The 24,631-nt window shown below is 37.5% G+C and overlaps 1 protein-coding gene across 1 annotated transcript; it reads right to left on the bottom strand.

Annotated features, from left to right (window-relative positions):
- Positions 1–1,230: 1,230 nt before the first annotated feature.
- Positions 1,231–18,281, bottom strand: LOC108705248 (vomeronasal type-2 receptor 26). The gene is made up of 6 exons (XM_018242055.1): positions 18,082–18,281; positions 15,648–15,939; positions 12,838–13,656; positions 9,980–10,201; positions 3,371–3,494; positions 1,231–2,138 (listed from the first exon to the last, which is right to left on the bottom strand). Exons 1-6 carry the CDS (start codon positions 18,279–18,281, stop codon positions 1,231–1,233), a joined length of 2,565 nt encoding a protein of 854 aa, XP_018097544.1.
- Positions 18,282–24,631: the final 6,350 nt, after the last annotated feature.

The raw sequence follows: 24,631 nt of genomic DNA on the forward strand, positions 1-24,631 counted from the left end.
AAAAAAAGATGAAAAATGCAGCAAAATTTACGTTGGTTAATTGATTTGAAATAAAATGCTTTATTTCACTATAAATTCCCCTTCAACATGAATGCATATGACATTTTAAATCAGTTTGAAATTCAAGAACAGGCTTTTTGTTCTTCAGAATCTGGTAACTGTATTAAGAAAAACACTAGCCATGTGCAGCCACATCCATCTCCCCAGGGGCGTCCAACTGAAACCCAGTGGGATATTATTTACAAAAGTTTGTGTAGCCGTTATGAGCGTGAGCCTGTAATTCTACTACTTGGATATAGATCCCCCAATGTACTCACCTACTGACAACTGATACTGGGGCATCTGGGGGGGGGGCATGCGGCATGAGTTGGACAGATTTTATTCAAGGTGATGTTATTATAATTAGCCAAATTCCCTAAGGACTCCTTGTACAGTACAGGAAAGTCTCCAGGAACAAGTCTTTTAACTAGGGATGCACCAAATCCAGGATTCGGTTCGGTATTCGACCAGGATTCGGCCATTTTCAGCAGGATTCAGCCAAATCCTTGTGCCTGGCTGAACCAAATCCAAATCCTTAAAATCATGTGACGTTTCGTCACAAAACATGGAAGTAAAAGTGTGCAGCACTATTTTTCCCTCCCCCTCGCTAATTTGCATATGCAAATTAGGGTTCGGATTCAGTTCGGTATCTTTCACGAAGGAAAGTGGAAAGTGGATTCGGTGCATCCCTACTTTTAACTCTTTTACATCAAATAGAGCATTGTTAACCCAACTTCACTGAATCGAGTTTTTTGCATTCAAGTTTTTTTTCTTAAATTAGTAACCATTTGAGTTGTAAATTCATTCGAGTTCATTCAAGGTCTAAAAAAGCTCACATAACGCTAAAATTCGACCTTTGATGAACAACTTATCCAAGTAAAAGCTGTCGAGGACACATAGAAGTCAATGGAGCTGTGCTGATCCTATCTGATAATTGGACAAATTCTCAAAAGCTAAATGTATCTTTCTAAAACAGAGACATGAGTAACATTTAGTTGGTATAATGGTTTTATCAGAAAACTGATTTTAATCTATAATAACCAGCGCATTGTAATGAAAATACCCTTGATGAATTGGCAAGAAAATTTAAAATTCTACTTTAGTTTTCAGAATGCTTTATTGGTCAGTCTACAGAAGTATACATACATGCAAAACAAAGAAGCATTAATTGTACTGCAGATCTTAAAGGCATTAACAGATTTTGTTTACAAGTAAATGAGATTTTGTGTTGATTTCAGGTCTAAATAAAATTCTATAACATTTTGGCAGAAATATACAGAATAAAAGTCCAGCACTTGAGGTGAGTATGGCAAATATCTCCACACACACAGTGGTTTTGCCTTTGGTGCTCAGATAGGCCGGAATCATTGTGATCCAAACACTGCAGAAGAGCAACATGCTGAAAGTGATGTACTTGGCCTCATTAAAACTGTCCGGTAATGTCCGAGCTAAAAATGCTAAAACAAAACTAACAGCTGCCAGAAGCCCCATATACCCAATAACTGAGTAAAAGCCAATAGCTGAGCCCTCATTGCACTGAATGATGATGGTTCCAGGGTAAGTGTGAAGGTCCAGTTCCTGAAAGGGAGGAGAAATGGCCAACCAAGTCATGCAGATTATTATTTGAATGGATGAGCAGAACAAGACTACAGAATAGGACAGTTTGACTCCCACCCATTTTCTCCATGAGCTCCCTGGTTTGGTGGCTTTGAAAGCAACACAAACCATGATAGTCTTGGCCAGGAGAGAAGAGACAGCTATGGAGAAGGTGATTCCAAAAGTGATGTTACGCAGCATGCAGGTTATATCCACAGGGCGACCGAGGAACAGAAACACACTGAGGAAGCTCAGCTTGATGGAGACAAGGAGGAGGAAGCTCAGGCTCCTGTTGTTGGCTCTCACTATGGGGGTGTCCCGATATATGATGAATATTCCCAATATCAGAAGAGTCAAAACAAAAAGGAAAACAGAAACTGATGAAAAAAACCCAGAAATCACATCACTTGTGTATGAAAGAAAGTCTGCACCTTTTACAACACATAAATTCCTGTTATTATTGGGCCATTCTATGTCAGGACATCTGAAGCAGTTTTCACTATCTGTAAAGGAAGCAAATGTATAATAATTAACATATGAAATATATAATATATATGTGTGTGTAATATATGAAATATACAGTATTTATTAAAAATTAAAGGAGACATAAAGACAAAATGTTCCAATTTGATAGACACTTTACCCTACTGGGGGCCTGGGGTAGGAGTGCCATGTTACCATCTTTTTAGTAGAGTAAAAATACTAGTGCAGTAGAGTAAAAATACTAATTTAAGAACAAAAACCTGGTGTTTTGGAAGAAGAAAAGAAGACGAAGAAGGAGGCAAAGTGGTGCTCCTACAGTAGTACCCTGCATTGGCCTAGGATATCAGGTAGGTGATTATAATCGCTAGGGTGTGCCAAACAAACTGCCATCCTCCCAGTGATCATGAAATAGTTTCTACTTTAGCATTAATTTAATTATAGTGCATGGAAATAATATGAGCAGAGACGGACAGTAGATATAGAAAGAAACTCAAAAGGTAGTAGACACCAGTTCACAGAGACACACACCAGGAAAACACATCAGTGAGGCAACACACATGACAGGGGAACATGGTAAAGAAGACAAACACACATATCAAAGAGGCACACACGTGATAGAGGTAGATTGATAAGGATAAACATAAATATCAAAAGAAGCAGTGTCACCAAACAGGATGAGTTTAATTGAGGAATTTATGAATGGGATCTGATGTCATTATTTGTGTATAAATTGTGGCTGGTCAAGTCAGTACGGTGTATAGTTATCTACCTCTCTGTTGGCCTGTGTACGTAATAGAATAAACTATATTGTGAGAAAGTCTGCTTGTATCTTTATTGTCAAGTCTTGGGATATGCTTGGTCTGCACCTGAACCGTTCCTTTAAATTCTCCAATACCTGTTTCTTCGTTAACATCCTTTATGCTTAAGATCCATTCCTGTCTGTCAATACTATGTCTCTCTTCTCTCCATTTGCTCTCCCTTTTTCTATCTCTTGCTTTCTCTTGATTCCTATTCCAACAACAGATATTTCTAAAACTGGAAACAGTGTAGTATTTCCCTGTATTTGCTGATCTACTTGGACTTTTTTCTTCATTGATCAACCACTCTTTGAGAGTTTATTTTAACTGAGCCACTATTAGTTGTAACTTCTTTGTCTCCCTGTCCTTATTCACCCGCTTGCCATGGGCTGCCTATTCATGGACTCAAGACTGCACAAGGTGATTACTTGATACTGTCTAACAGGTATTTGTACCAGTTACATTGGAGATCTCTCCTGAGGAGCACTGGATACAATCATAACAGCAGGACGGGGCTCCAGGCCTTACTGCTTTCCTGAAGCCAGGGAGACAGTTGTCTGAACATTGAGCTCTTGGGATCTAAAATCAAAATATATAAAGTTATTAGCATTATATGGGTACTTAACAACAATCATAAAACATGCTCAGTTTATTCAGTATTCAGTGTTGGAGTGGCCCATCAGGATACCAGGAAAACTCCCGGTGGGCCCAGGTGTCAGTGGCCCCTCCTGCTTCTAAACATTTGGCCTATTTCATGGTCATTCCCTATTTCTACGAGAATAAAGAGGCTAAATAGATTGAATAATAGGTTATAGTGAGTGTAGCGCTATAGTAAACTGACTTGTGCTAGGGCCGTTTACTCTATTTTCCTTGGTGGGCCGAGACCACCGATGAGCTCTCTTTCTCAGGGGTAAGCCCTCGCAACGCGGTGGAGACAAGGGTGTAGTGTAACTGTAACCTGGTGCAATAGCACAATGATGGGCGCCAGTAGTTCTTTAACAGTTGAACAAAGAACAGTATTTATTGAACAATAGCACAGAGATCATTTAGCGCATTGATCCACAATGGAGTATAGAACATACACAGCAGCATAAAGGAAGCATATACTCACAGCACGTATAGGCTGAATCCCCACAGGCTAGGGAATATACAGCAGAGAGTAAGTTGACAGCATGTGATGGGTATTGCCCAGTTTTCAGGATATCTTCCAGTGCCAGACTAGGGGAACTCCTGACATCCCTATCTCAACACTTGGTTCCCAACTCTGGGTCAGTAATACCCTGGGATCTTAATCCCTCTAATCTCCTTGGTGGAGCCTTGAGCTGCTCAACTAATTAACCTCTCTATCACTCCTAGAGCGATCTATAAAACGAGTATAGCTGTCTAATTACTAGGGCCAAGGCGCCTAGGGTCAGCACTACCCATTCCCTTCCAGCCTGCTTGGTTGGGCTAAAGCAATGGACCCAGAGCACATGGTTCCTAAACCTTTTATACTCTGGCACAGTGCCATCTGGTGTACACTGTGTGAACTGCAGGGGTTACATAAGCACAAGGTCCCCATAAGGACCCACTGGATTGTCCATATTACTAGGGATGTGCCTGTCTGTAATGTGTAAGGGTGTCTAAGATTTTCACATCCCTACATGAGTAAAGAAAAGAGAATAGGAGAATAGAGGTTGAGTGAAGAGAGGAAGAAAATAATACTTAAAGTGGGCCCCTGGTCTAAGGGTTTTTGGTGGGCCCCTGGTGTCCCAGTCCGACACTGTCAGTATTCATTGACATGTGCTTTCATCCTAGCACTTTAGGCTTTGGGAGTTTAAATATATGTGTTGTTATTATTAATAATAATAAAGATACTACTAATAATAATACCAATACTACTACTACTACTGGTAGTAATAATAATACAGTTATAGGGGTTTAGGGACATTTATAACAAAACTTCAGTCCCCTGTCAACTTGTCTTGTAAGAATCGAGTGGATGAGTTATATCTTTATTTCAAGTCACATAAAATATCAGGAGCATCAGAAGCGTGACATGTTTCATCAGGCCTGTCTTTAAATGTAGGCACAAATTACTGCTACAGGACAGCCTATATATTTATATATGGATTTACTTTATTTGGTTTCGTGTAATAACTATTTTTCGTTTCATGACACTTTTTTTCTTACAGCCCCCACAGACAGCAACATGCTTAAAAATAGATTTGAGGAACAGTTTGTGTACGGTCACATGCTATTTAACCAATATTACTGAAAATGGAGGTGCTACATTGATGACCTGTTGGTGTTGTGGGAGAGTGACATTGGATACTGTCATGGGAAAACAAGTTTTTTGGGGGTTTTTTCAAAAAACTGCTGCTCCAGCAGAATTCTGCACTGAAATACATTTCTCAAAACAGCAAACAGATTTTTTTATATTTAATTTTGAAATCTGACATGGAGCTAGACATATTGTAAATTTCCCAGCTTCCCCCAGTCATGTGACTTGTGCTCTGATAAACTTCAGTCACTCTTTACTGCTGTACTGCAAGTTGAAGTGATATCACCCTCCCCCCAGAAACCTAACAAAAGAACAATGGGAAGGTAACCAGATAACAACTCCCTAACACAAGAAAACAGCTGCCTGGTAGATCTAAGAACAACACTCAATAGTAAAATCCAGGTCCCACTGAGACACATTCAGTTACATTGAGTAGGAGAAACAACAACCTGCCAGAAAGCAGTTCCATCCTAAAGTGCTGGCTCTTTCTGAAATCACATGACCAGGCAAAATGACCTGAGATGCACCTACACACCAATATTACAACTAAATACACTTGCTGGTTCAGGAATTTCATTTTACATGTTATAGTGAATTATTTGCAGTGTAAACAGTGTAATTTAAAAATAAAAACTACACCATAAAAATAATGACAGAATCTCTTTAAGGAACACTTGGTTCATACTATTTCATTCACTATTAATCACAGCAGAGAGTCAGTAACTTCCATGGATACACAGGTCTTCCATAAGGGTAATGTGTTATAGACAATTATGTGAAACTGACTGACTGTAATAGCATGCTACAGTTTCATAGTTTCCTCCCCAGAGTCAATATGTCTTTATTTCCTAGATCACAATCTCTCCACGTTAGGAGGATAGTTTCAGAGGAGAGTCAAGTCACTCAGCATCTGGAGGAGATGACCCCTAAATTCTAACAAATTGAAAATCCTTTAATATTACTACAGAATGAGGTGCACCATGTACAGAACCTGGTCTCTGATTCTATCATTCAGGACAGGATCATCTCTATTGATGAGAGAATATCGATAATCATGATTATTATTATTTGCATGATGGGTCCCTCGGGATTGGGCCCACAGAGACTCTTAATGCCCCTAAAAGTTGGAATGTACCCATGTGGCAGGTGTAATCAATGTTCTAGTGTTATCAGAACCACAGATATTTTAGTCCCTCTTTACATTTTTAACCCTTTAAGTGCCAGCAGAATTGACCATTTTGGTTACGCGGAATGCCAGACATTTTTGAAACATTTTGAGCTCTCTCACTTTAGGGGCATTTGGAAGTGGAAACCTATAGTTTACCTAGGAAAACTATACATTGTTTTTTTCAGGAGAAACTGAGCTTTCTAAATCTGTCTGAGTTTTCATGTATTTCCACCTCTGCAAAAAGATTTATAGTGCTAAATACAAAAAAAAAAAAAAATCCTATTTTTCACAATATATGAACTTATACCAGAAAAATATTTCATTTTACGCATGTAAATCCAACTGATTTGGAAAGCCTCATGTCTCTCAAATGTGCCAATACCAGATATGTATAGTTTTGTGCAGATTTAGGACTTCTGTACAGCAAACACTCCCAGCAGTATCTTACCGAATTTTGAAAGCAGAAGGCAGAAAACGGCATGCTTTAGATTCCAAGGACACAAAATCCTGAAACAGTAGGTTTACCCCAGAAAACCATATATTTTTGGAAAGTACACATTCTGCTGATTCCAAAATGGGTAACTATGTCTCTCTACTCCTAACGACCAAACATCAAAGCTTGTCTGAACGTAGCGTTTTTTTTTTAAATTTATCAAAATGTTGAAAAATCATTTCAAGGGGCAAATTCACTAACCTGCAGAGTTGCGCTAGCGCAGGCTTCGCCACACTTTGCCGCACTTCGGCAGGTAAAGTTTCGCCAGGGTGCCGGTAATTCACTAAAATCCGAAGTTGCGCTCAGGGAGGCGAACGTTAGCGAAGTTGCGCTAGCGTTAATTCGTCAAGGAAAGCGAAGCTAAGCTAGCGATGCCTAATTTACATACGGTGCCAAGTTAAAGTACAATGGACGTATATGTAGCAGCAAATACATTACATTACACAAGCCTGGGAAAGCTTCATAAAATAAAACAGAGGTGTTATATTGCCCTACACATGAGCCTACTGTATAGTTTAGGTGCCATATGCTAGGAAATGTAGGGGGGAAGGAGGGTACCCTCAAAAAAATGTAAGATCTTTTTCAGCCTACCACCCTTAAAAAAGGAAAAGATGCCAGCGTTTTTTGGGACAGAAAAAATGTAAACTTTTTTTGAAGCAATCCCTATCTACTCTATTGCACTTCGCCTGGTCTGAGTTGGAGAAGGCAAGTCTGGCGCAAGAGGTAACGTTCAGTAAAATCCATAAATTAGTGAATTAGCGTAGTTACGTCCCTTTCGCCATAGCTCAACTTCGTCTGACGTAAGGGTATATATCACCAATATTAGACTGGTGAATAGTAAAGTCCATGAAAATAGATATGTTGTTGCACCAAGTAAAGCTGTGTATTGGCTCAGGAAAGCTGGATGAATAGGTCCCTGGAGTGAATAGAGGAGAGTAGGGTCGGCCTTTCATTCACTGACCCATTGAGTGTTTTCAGCTGCCCAGTTAGAGGTAGCAATGTAATTAGACTGCAAGTGAGCTGCTGATAAAGAGAGGTGTGTGACTACACTTCAGTGCTCCCCCTGGAGACCTCCTTGTGCTAGAGGAGGGTGAGTGGCCCATGGAGACCTCTTTGTGCTGGAAGGAGGTGTGCGTATGTGTTTGAGAATAGCTGGGAGGGGGGACTGTGGAGAGAGCGCCAAGTGACTGGCGAGAGGAAGAGATAAATCCCTCCCAAGAGACTGTGTGAGTCTGGGACTTGTGACATCCAAAACTGTAAGTGCTGGATATAATGTGTTTTTGTGAAGACCAAGTTGAGTGTTAAAGTGGCACTGCTTATTAATATGTGAAGCAAGAATGCAGAAGATTTGATTTTGTTAATAATAAAAAGCAGCTAAGCTGCAACTCTTAAAAGGGGGTGTCAGGCTCCATTTGTGTGCTTCAACTGTGCTGTGGCTATTATCTCAGCTAACCTGAATGTCACACATATATATATATATATATATATATATATATATATATATATATATATATATATATATATATATATATATATATATATATATATATATATATATATATATATATATATATATATATATATATATACAAACCTCAAAAGGCCCCCTATACCAGTTATGTTAAACAGAACACAAATGTTCAAATCTTAAAACAATATATATATATATATATATATATATATATATATATATATATAGATATAAACATGGAGGAGCACACCCTAAACTTGTTTAGCAACTTGCCTAAATAAAGTAACATAGTACCACACTCAACGGAAATACTTTTATTGAAAAAATCCTGATTTTTACCATAAAATTTGATTAAAATCAAACAAATTGAGAAACATCCTACATTATCTGGTGTTAAGATCCATAGGGATATGTGTGTGAATGGTAAGAAGAGGTTCAATAAATGAAACCTATTCTAAGCAGGGTCTTGATTCTGTCAATTACTTTCACATTTAAGTCACCCACACCACCTTTGTTACCAAAGTGTCTTCCCAGTTAGGTAGACTGATGTTTTCAACCCAACTAAATCAAACCTTACACAGATATGGGTCATTTGTTATCTAAGGTAGATGGCTTGACATTGAAATGACATAATTCTGGATTATATTCTACAGACTGACCCTCAAATATTTTTATTTTAATGACTCTTACTATCTCCAGGAATGTGGTATAGGATCCCTTATCCGGAAACACGATATCCAGAAAGCTCCGAATTACGGAATCTCCCATAGACTCCATTTTATCCAAATAATCCAAATTTTTAAAAATGATTCCCTTTTTCTGTGTAATAATAAAACAGTCGCTTGTACTTGATCCCAACTAAGATAAAATTAATCCTTATTGGAGGCAAAACCAGCTTATTGGGTTTATTTAATGTTTAACTGAATTTCTAGTAGACTTAAGGCATGAAGACCCAAATTACGGAAAGATCCGTTATCCAGAATACCCCAGGTCCCGAGCCTTTACCACCATGGAGACTTGATTAACTCTATATGAATCTTTATAGCTCTAAATCTATCTTAAATCTATATAATATGTATATGAAATCTTCTTGAGACTTCCTGGATATTTCCTCTTCATATATATATATTCCCCTAGCTCTACTTTAATCTAATTTTGCCATACCAATATGGCACTGTATGAATGGTTTATTTGCATGTATTTAGTCACAGGTGCTTCTCTTCATTTTACTTCTTTTTTACACTTAGATAAATGTTTATCTGTATGTTGTTTAATCATTCAATTTTATTATGTGCTATTTAACATAACTGCTATAGGGGCATTGTGAGGTTTTACTATAAATATATATGCTGTGCTATATCAGTCTTTGTTGTCATTTTGTTTTATCCGGTATCCCTACACTGCTCTATTGATCGGCAGCCAGCTAATAGGCCTAATCATCATAGGATGATCTCACTGGTTACAAAGTAATCCCTGGATAGAGTATGTGAATGAGTAGGGTGAATACCAGTATTAACCAACCTTATCCTACAAATGAAATAAAAGGCCTTTGCTGTGCAAGGAATATAACAGTATGGCAGTATGAACATGAATCAAAGATATTTTACTTTATCCTTTATGTGGTACTAATTCAATGAAACCATAAATAGGAAAGAAATAGTTGCCTTACCTTGTTCATTTTCCATTTTATTGCATCCCATGTGATACTTAGCTTCTGATCTGATGGAGCCCAGGGAGTGTACATTCCGATCTTTGTCTCATTTATGTATTGAGTTGATGTAAAATATAAATAGGTTATATGATAGGGAGAAACCAACTCCCCATTTTCATTAAAAGACTTGAGAAACTGCCCCTCAAATGGATACTGCAGTTTCTTCAAAAGGTGGTAAAACTATAAAGCAAAAATCAGAGACCAATGAATCTTATGTGTAAACATTATTAAAAATGAAAGGATATTATGTCTAAAAAATATGTTTGGCAAGTTTATATTTATAGCTTACACCTCAAATGCTACCCTGTCCATGAGCTTTATATATGTAGAAATAAATATATTTTATTGATGCACAAGTTGACTCAAAACCCGCATGTGACCCCAAATAGGTCAAGTTCGCTTTGAAATTTGGACAACCATTGGGGCTTAGGGTTGGGTGTGGGTCAGACTGGGGAAGTACACTCTTTATATAATGAAAAGGTCTGTGCCCCTGCCACATCGAAAAAATATATGTATACGGCACTACTCAAAAAATATTAAATGATAAGTCAAAAATACAAAAATTAATATTAAATTAATCGAAGAGGATTTACTCACAGTTCACCCCAGTCCCAGGGTGTAAATCCAAACTATGTGATATTTCATGTTACTGCAGTGGAGATGGCTACTCTACTAACCTGCTGAAGAGTCAGACTACAAAGTCATTTGGAGGATCTAGAGGGAATAAGAACCTATATCTGCAAATCCAAAAACAGTATTGCAAAAGAGATGTGAGGACCTATGAGTAAGTGCCCTAATAGGCACGAAACGTGTTAGGTTTCTATGTCCTAATAAAATTTTCTAATTATTTATTAATTAACTGTTGCTTTATTATTGGAGGTCCTCACATCTCTTATGAAGTACACTCTTTCACTGCTTCTGAAGATTCTGTACTTTGGAACTAGAGGCACACACATGAGTAGCATACACAGTGAAGGGGCTCCCTACTACCTTCTACCACCTGCTGTTCTCTGACTAGTGTGTTCTAAATTACACAAAATCTAGGGGTGTTATAGGAATGTCCATGTGACACCCAGCTCCCTTCCCTACTACTGTATAGGCTAGCAGTGCTGCAATAGGAATACATGGCAACTTTCTGCATTTCATTTTAGGAACCAAATAGTTGTATGCAACTCACAATGATTTGTGACACAGTGCAACATATTAGAACATTTTAGAAAATGGCACCCAGTTGCAAGTTTTACAAATGGGTTTCCCTGTTTTGTTAGAAATAGAAATAGAAACTCAAGAAAAAAGCCCCTCATTTTCTTGGTCTTGGCTGGGAGGTAGAACTTGAGCATGAGGATTGTTCCTTGGTGTAGGGAATAATCCCATGAAATAGAAGTAAGAATGGATAAATTGACTTTTCATCAACAATATGGGGCAGATTTACTAAGGGTAGAAGTGAATTTCAAACTATTTTTTGGGTACTTCGAACGTCTAATAGGCCTAAATTCGACTTTGATTCAAAGTAAAAAAAAGTTCGAGTTCGAAAATCTAAATACTGTCTTTTTAAAAAAGTTTGACTTGCCGAATTGCTATGTTAGCCTATGGGGACCTCCTAGAACTCTTTAGAAGTTGAAGGAAAATTGTTCGATCTGACGATTTTCATTCGACCGAATTTGGCTAAATTCAATTAAAAAAAACTTCGACTTCGAATTGGTCTGTATGCCTATTCTTTTAATTCTATGTTAAATAAAGATTAACTTTTTAACTTAAATGTAGAGTGTTTTAGCATATATATCTTTTGTATTTGGAATTTTTTGTCCAAATGCATTCAAGTCAATGGGCGTCAATTTTTTTTTTTACTTGCGGAAATTTTTACATGCGCAACTTTTTTATTGCTGCAAATTATTCAGGGGTAAATTTTTGTTGCAGTTAGCAGGTGGCAAAGTGAGATGTACACTGCACATCCATGCCTGATTAATAAATGCGATCATCACTAATCTGCGTCTGTTCATTGTCACCTTATTTGTTCCAGAACATTGACAGCTACAACGATCTATCTCTGACCTAAAGCTCTGTTTGCTGCATGTATCTGCCAACTTCTTTATGCCTCTTTAGGCTTCTTCCCTGTAGTTGAGCCACTTTATGCAAAAAAATTACGCAAAAAAAGACCAATGCATAGTGGGGCAGATTTACTAAGGGTCGAATTTCGAAGTTAAAAAAACGTCGAAATTCGACCCTCAAATTGAAATCCTTAGACTTCGAATATCGAAGTCAAAGGATTTTTAGCATATTCGATCGTACGAACGATCAGATAGAAATCATTTGATCAAACGATTAATTAGTTTGAATCGACCGATTCAAACGATTTTAAGTGATCGATCGAAGGATTTCTATTCGATCAACAAAAAAACTTAGAAAAGCGCTGTGGAAGGTCCCCATAGGCTAACATTGCACATACGGTAGCTTTAATTTGGCGAAGTATGAAGTCAACGTTTTTTTTAAAGAGACAGTACTTCGATTATCGAATGGTCGAATATTCTAACAATTTTTACTTCGAATCGAAGTCGAAGTAAATTCGAAGTCGTAGTATCCTATTCGATGGTCGAATTATTAAAAAAAATACTTCGATATTCAAACTTTTTAAACTTCAAAAATTCACTCGAGCTTAGTAAATCTGCCCCTAACAGTAGAACCAACCTTCCAGTACTGAAAGACATTAATATACACCCAGTGCCCAACAAGTTCTCCCCTAGTTAATATACAGGGAAAAAACAGGTGCAATAATAATAATAATACATGAAAGTCATCATGACCTTACAACAACTTACCTGATGCTTAAAATTAATCACAGAACTGTGTTTATTAAGTTTGTTTTGAAGGTAATGCATCTGGCTACTCACTAATATCAGAGTATGGACAGCAATAACCATGTTCCTAGTATAGAATAAATCAATAAATGTTTCAATATCAGTTAGTCGTTCCACTCCAGTACAGATCCGGAGATGTTGTGAATAAATTAATTCATGTACAAACGACACACTCGTATTTTCTGGAATACATGCATGGTGCTTCATCCAAATAGCCTCCAGCAACTTGTCGTCTGGTTGCTTCGATGGATGGACACTGTCTAGGAACTGTCTGAGCCGAAGATTATCTTCATTAAAATATGCGATATTCTGTGAAATAATCACACTTCCATTAAATAATCCAAGTGCATAATATATTAGATAGCTATAATACATTAAGTCAGATGTAAAGATAAAAGTCTTTTCACTGAATATATCTGAGAGTTTCTGTAGTTTTTCTGCTGTTTCCAAATTAACTGTCCCACAAAAGATAACCACGCTGGTTGAGGTTTGTTGGATGATTTCCTTATACACTCTAGTTTGAGTATAGATATCTGCATTTGTGATCTTTATTGTGAATTCAATGCAGATGCCTTCCATGGAAAGGTAGGTAGTTAGCAACTGATGAGCTCTGTCTCCATTTATATCATTAGTTGTAATAATTCCAACCCAGGTCCATCCAAAATATTTCAGTAGTTGAGTTAAAGCAAAATATTGCCCTTTCTTACTTTGTACTGTCCGAAAAAAGTAAGGGAAGGTGGCTCTGTCGCTGAGGAAAGGGTCTGTGGCTCCATAACTGATCTGTAACAAAGAGCAGGTTACCACTTTACAAAATGGCAGCCAACAGTAATGCTTTTTAGCATTTTTGTACTTTTCGGTACTTCCGTCAGCTTTTAATGCTGTATCTTAAATGATGAAAATGATAACACTTAAATGGTGCGCTATGGCCCTATATGATTCAACATGTGCTTCATGCAACATGCTAAGGCATCTCATTTAGGGCCATATGGGACAACTTTAACCATGCATTGTCAATGTTTGCTACAACTGTAGTCATTGATTTTATCTTCATATATTTGGTGACAAAACACCTAGGCATCCAGGGACAAAGTTTGCTACGTTCATAATAATAATTTGGAGCACTGCTAAATAAGTACTTCTAGAAAGTGAGCTTGAGAATTGAATGATGAGTAGGAAGGAGGGAGGAGATGTTGGTGATGGTGGAGCGTTTATGTATTGGAGAGCTAGAGTATAAGAAATAATCATTCACTTATGGCCAAAAAGCAGATAGAAGGCCTGTGATCTGAGATTGGACTGAAGGGTCACAATGCACAGTACAAGGCACGGTGCTCAAGGGTGTGTGTGTTTAAGTGTCCTAGAATGAGCTCTAAAGGGATCTTCTTGCAAAGAGAAAAAGAGGTCTACGTACCATTAGGGTTGCCACCTGTTTGACTTTCTTCCGAACAGTTCCGATTTTCTTAGGCCTATTCGGGTCTCAACTTTCTGTTCGATTTTCAGCCATGTGAAACCGAATATTAATTTAGCCAAAATATGAAAAACATCTAAATATTATGTGACTTACTGAGATTTTTTCTATTAACGTGGCTTAGTTAGAGTTTTTTATTATTACAGTAAAAAAAAGTCAAATCAGTAAAAAATTGCCATGACTGTAATTCAAAACTTTTCAGATTACTCATTTCTGTATAAAAGATCCCATACTTTTGACTGGGCTTTTCATTAGGCACAATATAGACAGAGCTAGGGTTGCCACCTATCCAGTTTTGAACTGGACATCCCAGTTTTGCAAAGTACTATAAGGTTTAAAACATTCTGTCCAGTTTAAAACATTGAAAACTGGGATGAAATCCAACCAATCGTATCTAAGTAATGCAGTAACCCCAGTGCCATAACCACTCCCACCTCATTATGCCCACCCCCAGCATCACTACCCCACCCCTGATGCCTCAGCAACACCCTCTTTGTTCAGGTTGCAACCCTACATGCCATGGGCATAAAAAAATTGGTGACTTTCCAAGTCAGATGCCCAGTGATGTGCCCTAGGTATATACCAAGGAACTGATTAGGGCTCACTTACATATGGCAAATGGGAATAGAAGGCAAAGCAGGTAGGGATGCTGGAGTTGTTTAGATATTAGCTATGTATGAGAGGGCAGCACAGTGTCAGAGGCAACCAGAGTGCAGAATTTTGAAGAGGGTCTCATAATGACTTGTGTTACACCTACTGTTGCAGTAGGTTTGGCTAAAAGAAAATTAGGATTAGTTGCCACAGTAGTGAAAACAGTTTGGGATGAAAGCTGAAACATTGATGATGGGAGGGGGGTACAAGATAAGGGCCTAAGGTTAAACTGCCTGCAATTAAATCTTCTTCACCTACTTTCCATTGAATAACATTACAGTTGCCACAAGTAAAACTTTGTACTCATGGACATCCAAATGTATCGCAGGAAAATGAGAAGGTACAGAATTGTCTGTGTCTGTGAAGTCAGAACACCAGGAGTAGCTGAAGTTTTACTTGTGGCAACTGTAATGTTATTCAATGGAAAATGTTTTTCAGAATATTTGTCACCCACGGCAGTAACGATTTAACCATGGGTGTCGAATCTCCCCTGTGCCATCACCATTAATGTATTTACCTGATTTTACTTAGTGATTGCCATGGGCCTTTGTCCCTCTCACTTCACTTTTTTTTACTGTGATGAGCTGGAAGCAGAATAAAAAGGGCAATAAAAAAGAAGCAATTCAAAAAAAAAATCTATGTCCCTCTTTCTTACCTGGGAATAGCCAAGGACACTGAGTATATGAGCAATGGGAATAGTTGTTTCTGAGGTGAGATCCCCAATAAATCCAACAATATTTCTCTTTCCTACACAGGAGTAATTGGGAATTGGGTCTTTAAGTCCAGATAATATCTGTAATATGCTCCTCTGTGCCTTAAATACATCTCCACAGGAATCATATATGTGGTATCCCAGCGTCAGGTTTTGGGAGAAGTAAAGATTGTTGTTGAATTCACTGATCAAATAAATAAATTCCAATAGATATTTGTAATTTTGGGGACTAGGCCTGGTAAAACAAAGTCATATTTCACAGTTCATTTTAGATTTTCTTATTTGTAATTTTTACAAACACAAGGCTCCTAAATTCTCTTCAAGCTGTTTACTAACATTTGCATTTTTTTTTCAGTTACCCAAATTGTGTGTTCTTGGTGCTCAAAATCACAGATTAAACAAATTACACTAAACCAGGAATAAAAATCGTTATTTATTAAAAGAAAAAAGTTGACATCTAAAAGCTGGAGAAGTCATGTAGAAGTCAACGAGAGCTGTCCTGTTTACAATTGGAAAATCCTTCTTTGCTTTGTGATTTTAGTGGTTTTCAGGTTTTTCTATGCTTTATTTGGAATTTTTTTATGAACATGAGGGGTTCCTGGTGTTTGTACCTGTATTGGCATTTTTTTCTGTTCATGCTTTTTATTTAACACAGTTTTAATAAATTCCATGTCATTCATGGTTTTAGTGAAAAAATGTTTTCTGTAGATCCAAAAAAACGCCAATTTAACTTAAACCAGAATCTTTATAAATGGGTCACCACCAGTACTATTATAAATAAATCATATTATATTTAAATTAATAAATTAGAATTTAGGTTTTTGCACATTTTCACATTTTCTTTTCCACAGCTAATAGTACATAAAAAAGGTATTACCAATTCAAATATGTTATTTATAGAAGTAGCAATACATTCTGCTTTAAATTGCTACCAACTGCAACCAGTTCTGATTCCTTGGTAAGGCTTAGGTCCTCATACTCTATTTTGGAACCCAAAGACTTGAAAACATGAAAAAGATTTCAACATGTGCCTACTTATTGAATTGTAAATAACCCATTATGTAATTTGGTCTGTGACCAGTATTAAGAGTAAAATAAAGAAATATTATCATATAGAATGGAAGAATTTACTGAAATTACTGAAAGTTTTTGTCAGTCCTTAAAATTGTGTTATATTTCTCCCCCTACATATCCCCATCCATAGAGTTTACGTGGCCCTTGTTTTAACCTTCCTTTTTAATTCTACAAGAATGTTTAAGATGGATGTGTGTGTGCAAAAGAAAGAGAGCAAATCTGCACAATGAAACCATTTAAAACTTTTTTTGAATTAATGGCATATTTTTCAAAGAGACAAAAAACTCTTTATAAAAAAGATCTTCAATGGATTCTGGTGATTTTAGAGGCCTTTTGGAGACCTTTGTGGTACTATTATTAGCATTTAATTTATCCTTGAATAAGTATGGCAAAATCCTACAACTGGCCACTCACTACACTTGTAATCTCAACCAAATAAAGAAACCTTAAAGGGGAAGTTCACATTTAGGTTACCCTTTAGTATGTTGTAGAATTATGTATTTTTAGCAACTTGCCTGGCAACTGGTCTTTATTTTTTCTAGTGTAAAAATGAAATGCCCATCTCTTCTGCCCCTTTACAGCTTTACAGATAGCTGCTGGAATTCTAAACTGTGGAAAAAAAAGTTCTACTCCCTACATCATGCTAACACCTAATTGAATGGTTAACCACCCCTTTATATGGTGCATTTTTTGACACAGGACATCTGAGTGCACTTATTTTTGTAGCACAACTTGATGTGAGATGTACACAAACCTTTTCCCTGCAGTTGGTTGGCTCTTTGATCTTTGCCGTGTCTTGCCATATACACAATGCCACGGCATAAACCAAAGTGTCAGTTGGAACCACAGAATCAATAACGTCAGCACTATCTTCTCTCTCACAAGTTTGTTCCTTCTAAAATGATTTAGCTTTTTTCTTGTTAGGTGACAAATAACACCTTATAGTTCAAAACGTCTGAAAGGCTCTGTAGCCAGAGAAAAACTTGTACTAGCATAAAAGACTGATCTGCATTACGTGTTTGGAAACCCTTTATCCATAAAGCTCTGAATTACAGGAAGGTCATCTCCCATCTAATCAATCTATTTTAAGAAAGTAATTCTAATTTTTAAAAAACATTTCCAAAAGACCACATATATTCTCAATAATAGATCCCATACCTGTTCTTTATGAATTCTGAAGCTTTGTTTGTTAGCATTAAGTATGTGTTGCTTCAATTTAAACGAAGTGCTGAAATGTACCCCCTATTTTAAATACCTTATTTGCTTGATTTAAATATATTGTTTTGTATACAATAAGACTTACTTGTAACACAATAGGTGTTTGCCAGTTTTTTTATAATCAAAATGATGTGCTAATGCATTTACAGTTACAACTCCTCCAATTATGATATCTCCTTCCTTTATGTATTCATAGTCCTCAAGTGTCTTTATTATCTCCAATTTGCAAGCAGAGTGAACAGGTTGAACAGCAGAATAGCAGTATCCAACACACCTGACTGACATGACGTAAATCAGGACTCTGAAAAGTATAATGAAAGCCATATTCTGTAGACTTGTATCCAAACAGCCCCATGCCCCACAATACAAGGCAGTGGGTTCAGAGCATTTCCCAGAACAGAGAATCCAGGATTGGGCTGCATGTGTAGAATAGAGTAAGGGGACTGACGGATCCAACTCTCCTTTTATAGAGAACAGAGAGAGGATTTGCACAGTCTCCTGAATATAGACACAGTCACCTGGGGGATCTTTGGTCTATTACGGATTTGATTCCTTAACCAATGGATAAACAGGCATAACAATAGCATTCCAAGATGTTTACTGCTCTAAATAACTATATTTCACTTAGCAGATTTCATTTTTAAACTGAATGGCAAGAACATTTTCCTACATGTTGTATGGCTCCCCATGCTTCTTATGAATTTAATTTCCTCTAACATATAACATTTAAGTACCGTATATACTGGAGTATAAGCCGAGTTTTTCAGCATCCAAAATGTGCTTAAAAAGTCTACCTCGGCTTATACTCGGGTCAGCGGGTAGTAGCTGAGATTGCAGTCACTTTTAATCATTCCTATACCAACAGTTCACTTGGGGAGAGACTGCAATATCCCACAATGCCCTCTGTTAGTTATATGAAAGAATAACAGTTACTGCAATATCACACAGCGCCCTCTGTTGGTTATATGAAAGAATAACAGTGACTGCAATATCACACAGCGCCATCTGTTGGTTATATGAAAGAATAACAGTGACTGCAATATCACACAGCGCCATCTGTTGGTTATATGAAAGAATAACAGTGACTGCAATATCACACAGCACCCTCTGTTGGTTATATGAAAGAATAACAGTGATGGCAATATCACACAGCACCCTCTGTGGTTATATGAAGGATTAACAGTGACTGCAATATCACACAGCGCCATCTGTTGGTTGTATGAAAGAATAACAGTGCGCCCTCTGTTGGTTATATGAAAGAATAACAGTGACTGCAATATCACACAGCGCCCTCTGTGGTTATATGAAGGATTAACAGTGATGGCAATATCACACAACACCCTCTGCACATGGTAGTGGGACAGTGGGACAATGCACACAGTAATCCATTGGGCAATTCTCTGTCACCATCAACTTTGCAAAGAAGTCCGGTTGATAACTGGGGGGGGTTGCTTTGGCAGACTGTGCGCTGCTGGGAGACAGGGCTGTAGTTGTGTCTAGGCTTATACTAGAGTCAATAAGTTTTCCCAGTTTTCGTAGGTAAAATTAGGTACCTCGGCTTATACTCGGGTCGGCTTATACTCAAGTATATACGGTATTAGCTTAATTTGCTAAGTGTGGGGCAGGATGTAAAGAACAAAGCACGGACACACATCGTCATAATAGTGAACCCAACGCTGCACTTAACACCCATAAAGACCTGCTCTTCTCCTACAAATTCAGAACTGGGAAAATAGATACAAAAAAAGAACCACAGATCATAAGACACAGCTTTTAAAATCATCAAGAGGCTCCTTAGATGCCTAAAATGAAGGAAAAGCCATGATACTGTGTGTCTATTTTTTGCTTGGATTATTCAAGGAAGAAGCAAGATGAACCGAATAGGCCAACTTAAATTATAACCCACTCTGCCCAATGACATATGGTCAAAAATAAAAGTAGTCAAAAGGAATCCAGCCTAATCTTTTTATTTATGCAATCTGTTTAACTTTTATATTTGTTTTGTTGAGACTGGTTCCCAAGCTGAAAAATAGGGTAGGCTTTGTAAGGTGCATTTATTGAAGGTGTTATGTCCTGTGTAAACTTTGACTCACATCTGTGCTATAGACAATTTAGGTTGATTTTCAGCAGAAATCCTTTAAAATAGTTCATAAAAACAAGGGTCTACTTTTTGTTTTTATACATAACCTTAACAAATTTAGACCAAAAGCACTGAGCATGTGCAGTGCCACTGACACACAAATAAGCTCCAGTGAGCAACTTTGCAATCTTGGATAACTAGTTTTATACAACTGCTCAACCTCTCACATAGGGTTAAATGTACCAAAAGGCGAAGTGACTAACAATGGCAAAAATTCGCCAGTGTGAAGTCATTTCGGAAATTCGCAGATTTACTAATGGTCGACGGCGTAACTTCGCTAGCGAAGGAGATAGACTCTAGCGTTCCTTAACACCTGGCAAATTTGCACTCTGGCAAATGGATGTAACTATGCAAATTCACTAAGATGCAGATTTTACTGAATGTTCCCTCTTGCGCCAGACTTGCCTTTACCAGCTCAGACCAGAAGAAGTGCAATAGAGTAGATAGGAGTTCCTCAAAATTTATTTGAAAATCTCTCAAAAACGATGGCTTCTTTTTCTTTCTTTTTCAGGGTGACAGGCTTCAAAAGAGCGTGAATTTTTTTTGGGGTACCTGGCTTCCCCCCTACATTTCCTAACATATGGCACATAAACTATACACTGGGCTCATGTGTAGGGCAATATAACAACTTTATTATATTGTATTAAGGTTCCCTGGGCTTGTGTAGTGTAATGTATTTGCTGCAACATATACGTCCATTCAACTTTAACTTCCTGCCATATGCAAATTAGGCAATGTTGCGCAACTTTGCTTTGCTTGGCGCAGCAACACTATTGCAACTTTGTCAGCATTCGGAGAGTTGCAGAGGCTGATGGGCCTAAATCCCTGGTGGGGGAAGAAAGGTTAAGGCACTACTGACTTTGAATTACTGGAGGGGAGAAGGTACTGGCAGAGGTACTGGCAGAGGCTAGTGATCCAGAGTCCCATGAGCCAGCAGAGATGGGCAAATGAGTTCGCCAGGCACAAATTCGTGGCAAATTTGCGTGTTTTGCTGCTGGCGAACAAGTTTGCGACTCTATTGCAAAATTTAGACATCGAAAATTTGCCGCATCAAAAAAAAAAATCAACCATGACTATTTTGCCACCTGCGTAAATTTTGATGCCCGCGACTAATTTGACGCATGCCTATCTTTTCCAAATGCACAAATCCATTAAAGGCAATGGGTGTCCAAGTAATTTTGATGCCAGACAGTTCTTATGCACGCCACTATTCTGATGCACATCAAGATTATCTCAATAAATCTCAATAAATTACCTCAATAAATAATCAGGGAACATGATGACTATCTTACCCTATATGGGGAAGTTAGATAGTTATCTTGTTCCCTGCTTTTTTATTGAGATTGTTACAATTTGCTACATTATTGTGTCTTTTTGGTTTCACTTTTATCAGTATTCCAGGATGTTTTGTATTTGGACTTTTATGGATACCTGTTGATAACTTCATTCGTCTCAAGGACTCTTCTCCAAAGGACATTGTTCTCTAAGGAGAATGGTTTCAATTTACTTCACTTTTAACACTTTTGTCACTTAATATTGGGTTTGAACTGTATTTGATGTAAATGTATTCTTATGTATATATATATATATATATATATACATAGTCCATGAGCGTTCAGCACACCATTAAGGAGATAATGACCCAGGTGCTACTCTCGATAGCAGTATGCAAAAAACAAAAAAAGGGAGGGGCACACCAGGAACATTTTTCAAATAGTTAAAAAAGTTCAATTTTATTTAATGCATTTAAAAAAACAGGTCAACGTTTCGGTCTGTGTCTAAGACCTTTCTCAAGACCATACATCCAGACATTAGCAATTTTTTTAAGAAAGTTTATATAGTGTAGTAATTTCAATATTAAATAAAACACACCCACAGTGTCCTCCAATACTTATTAAAAACTCCTTTGCTGTGACACAGAGAAATATACGATTGTGTATTACAATAAATTATTCACCCTGTGTGTTCATTTATAGCCTTTTAACCCTTATTTTAAACAAGAGAAAAAAAACAAGAGAAAAAAAACAAGGGAAAAAAAACAAGAGAAAAAAAAGAGAAAAAAACATGGGTGGGTGGATCCGTAACTAAGGGGTAATGAGGTTAGCAACACAACTCCGGATTGCTACTCTCCGGTGGTATTATATACTCACAAGAAGTGAGTTTCAACCAATATGAAACACAAAGAGGATGATCTCTCATCCAGGTTCCTTCTTCCTGATTCCTGCTTGTCTTGGTAGGGAGATAAAAGACAGATATCCTGTGCAGAAGCACTTTTAAAACATTTTAATAAAAATAGTAAAAACACACTAACAAACACACTCTGGTACAGCGCATTGAAATGTCCTTGTACAGTCCGTTTGGCACTTAGGTTTCCTCGGCGTCCCTTGGAACTTTGTGCTTTTTTTAAAAAAATCACGAGCATCGCTTCTCCAAATGGCGTGCGTAAATATGCTCAGCGCTTCTGCAAGTTGAGAGCGTAATCACGCTAATGCGTTTCGCCTATCAGCTTCCTCTTGAGCGATCCTGAGAATGATCTTCTTGAGTAGAGCAGCATGAAACACAGGATATAATTTCAGAGAATCAGGTAGGTTCAACTCCAAAAAGACTGGATTAATAACTCTCTTGATAACAAATGGTCCCAAAAATCTTGGAGCAAATCTTAGAAGGATTAGAACAGTGGTCCCCAACCAGTAGCTTGTGAGAAACATATTGCTCACATAGGGTCTACCAAATAGCCAATTACAGCACTTATTTGGCACCCCAAGAGCCTTTTTCATGCTAGTGTTGCTCCCCAACTCCTTTTACTTCTGAATGTTGCTCATGGGTTCAAAAGGTTGGGGATCACTAGAATAGAAAGATGTAAATTTGTTGTAGACAGCCAGACCTTGTTTACTACTTTAAATTCGGTATCCTTCCCCCGTCATTGGTCTGTAAAGCTTTTGAAATTTTATTGAGCATTTAAGATGTGTTATTTCAGATGCTTGTGCTCTCATTTGTGCTCTCATTTAGGAAAATAAGACAATCGTAAACAGAAGGAAGAGCCACCTCAAAAATATCTGGAAACATAATAGGGTGAAATCCAAGGTTGAAAAAAAAGGAGTTTGACTGGTGGAGGAATGTATAGCGTTATTATTGCAAAACTCATGTGGAAGAAGAGACACCCAATTGTCTTGAAGATACAAATAAAAGGTATAAATATATTGCTTAAGGGTCTGATTTGTCCTTTCGGTTTGCTCATTAGTCTATGGATGATACGCAGAAGACCGCGACAAAAAATTACCAATGTTTTTGCACAACGCATTCCAAAATCTACAATTGCTGGAAGGAGGAAGCTCCACAATAAAATTTATAGAAATGGAACTCCAAGGTCTTTCAGGTGGGGGCAGAGGGTGGAGTAACCCTACTTACTGATTTATTATAGGAGATCTTGAATCTTGCACAGGTCTTGCAGTAACGAACATAAGAGACTCACTACTTTACTATAGATGGCCACCAAAAAAATGTCTTGCCAACTCTAAAGTCTTATGAATTCCAGTATGTCCCACCAAAAGATGATCGTGAATCAATTTAAGAGCTTCCAATTGAAAATCTGGTTGCACGACCAGTCTGTTATTCTGAAACATAAGATTGTCTTGTTGTAAAAAATCCTCAGAAAAAGTATTGTCTTTAATGGTTTGAGGATTAATTTTCAAACTTTTAATAAAAGAAGACTGAAGTAGCAGGAAGTGCCCAGGCTGAAGAATTGTATCCTTGACCATAGCAACTTTTTCAGCTCGGAATACTCTGGAAAGGGCATCTCCCCTTGTGTTCTTGTAACCTGGTTTGTAAGTGATATGAAACTGAAAATGAGAAAAGAAAAGTGCCCACCTTGCTTGACGAGGATTAAGGTGCTTTGCTGTATGTAAATACTCCAAGTTTTTATGATGCGTGAAAATAATAATAGGATGGATGGCTCCTTCCAATAAGTGATGCCATTCTTCTAAAGCTCCCTTAATGGCTAAAAGTTTGCAATCTCCTACATCTGTAGGACGTAACTTCCTAGAAAAGAAAGCTACTAAATGCAGCAGATCCTTGGGTCCAGCTCTTTGAGAAAGAATTGCTCCAAAATGGCCACTTCTGAGGCATCAACCTCAAGGATAAAGGGTTTGGTAGAATCTGAGTGCACTAAAATAGGAGCTGATGTAAAAAGTCTCTTTAAATGTTTGAAAGCCTGTTGTGCAACTGAGGATCAAAATATTTAATTTTATTACTAGTAAGATCAGTAAGAGTCTTGATAATAGCAGAAGTATTTGATAAACCTTCTGGAAAAGTTAGTGAATCCCATAAAACTTTGGACCCCTTTATAATCCACTGGAGGAGGCAAGTTAAGAATCGCTTCCACTTACATAAGATCCATCTTAAATCCTTGATCAGAGACCAGGAATCCAAGGAATTCAATACTCAATTCAATTCAATGTTTTGGAGGCTTTGGCAAACAATTGATATTTTCTAAGCC

Source organism: Xenopus laevis, chromosome 1L, assembly GCF_017654675.1.
Source record: "Xenopus laevis strain J_2021 chromosome 1L, Xenopus_laevis_v10.1, whole genome shotgun sequence".
Taxonomy (NCBI): Eukaryota; Metazoa; Chordata; class Amphibia; order Anura; family Pipidae; genus Xenopus; species Xenopus laevis.

Excerpts from the sequence above, each read along its gene's own strand:
- LOC108705248 (XM_018242055.1), bottom strand. The coding sequence starts at position 18,281 with ATGTCAGTCAGGTGTGTTGGATACTGCTATTCTGCTGTTCAACCTGTT. Across the intron at positions 10,202-12,837 it reads TGATTAATTTTAAGCATCAG|TTTTACCACCTTTTGAAGAA; the intron begins GTAAGTTGTTGT and ends TTTGCTTTATAG. Across the intron at positions 2,139-3,370 it reads AGAGATCTCCAATGTAACTG|ATAGTGAAAACTGCTTCAGA; the intron begins GTACAAATACCT and ends CTTCCTTTACAG.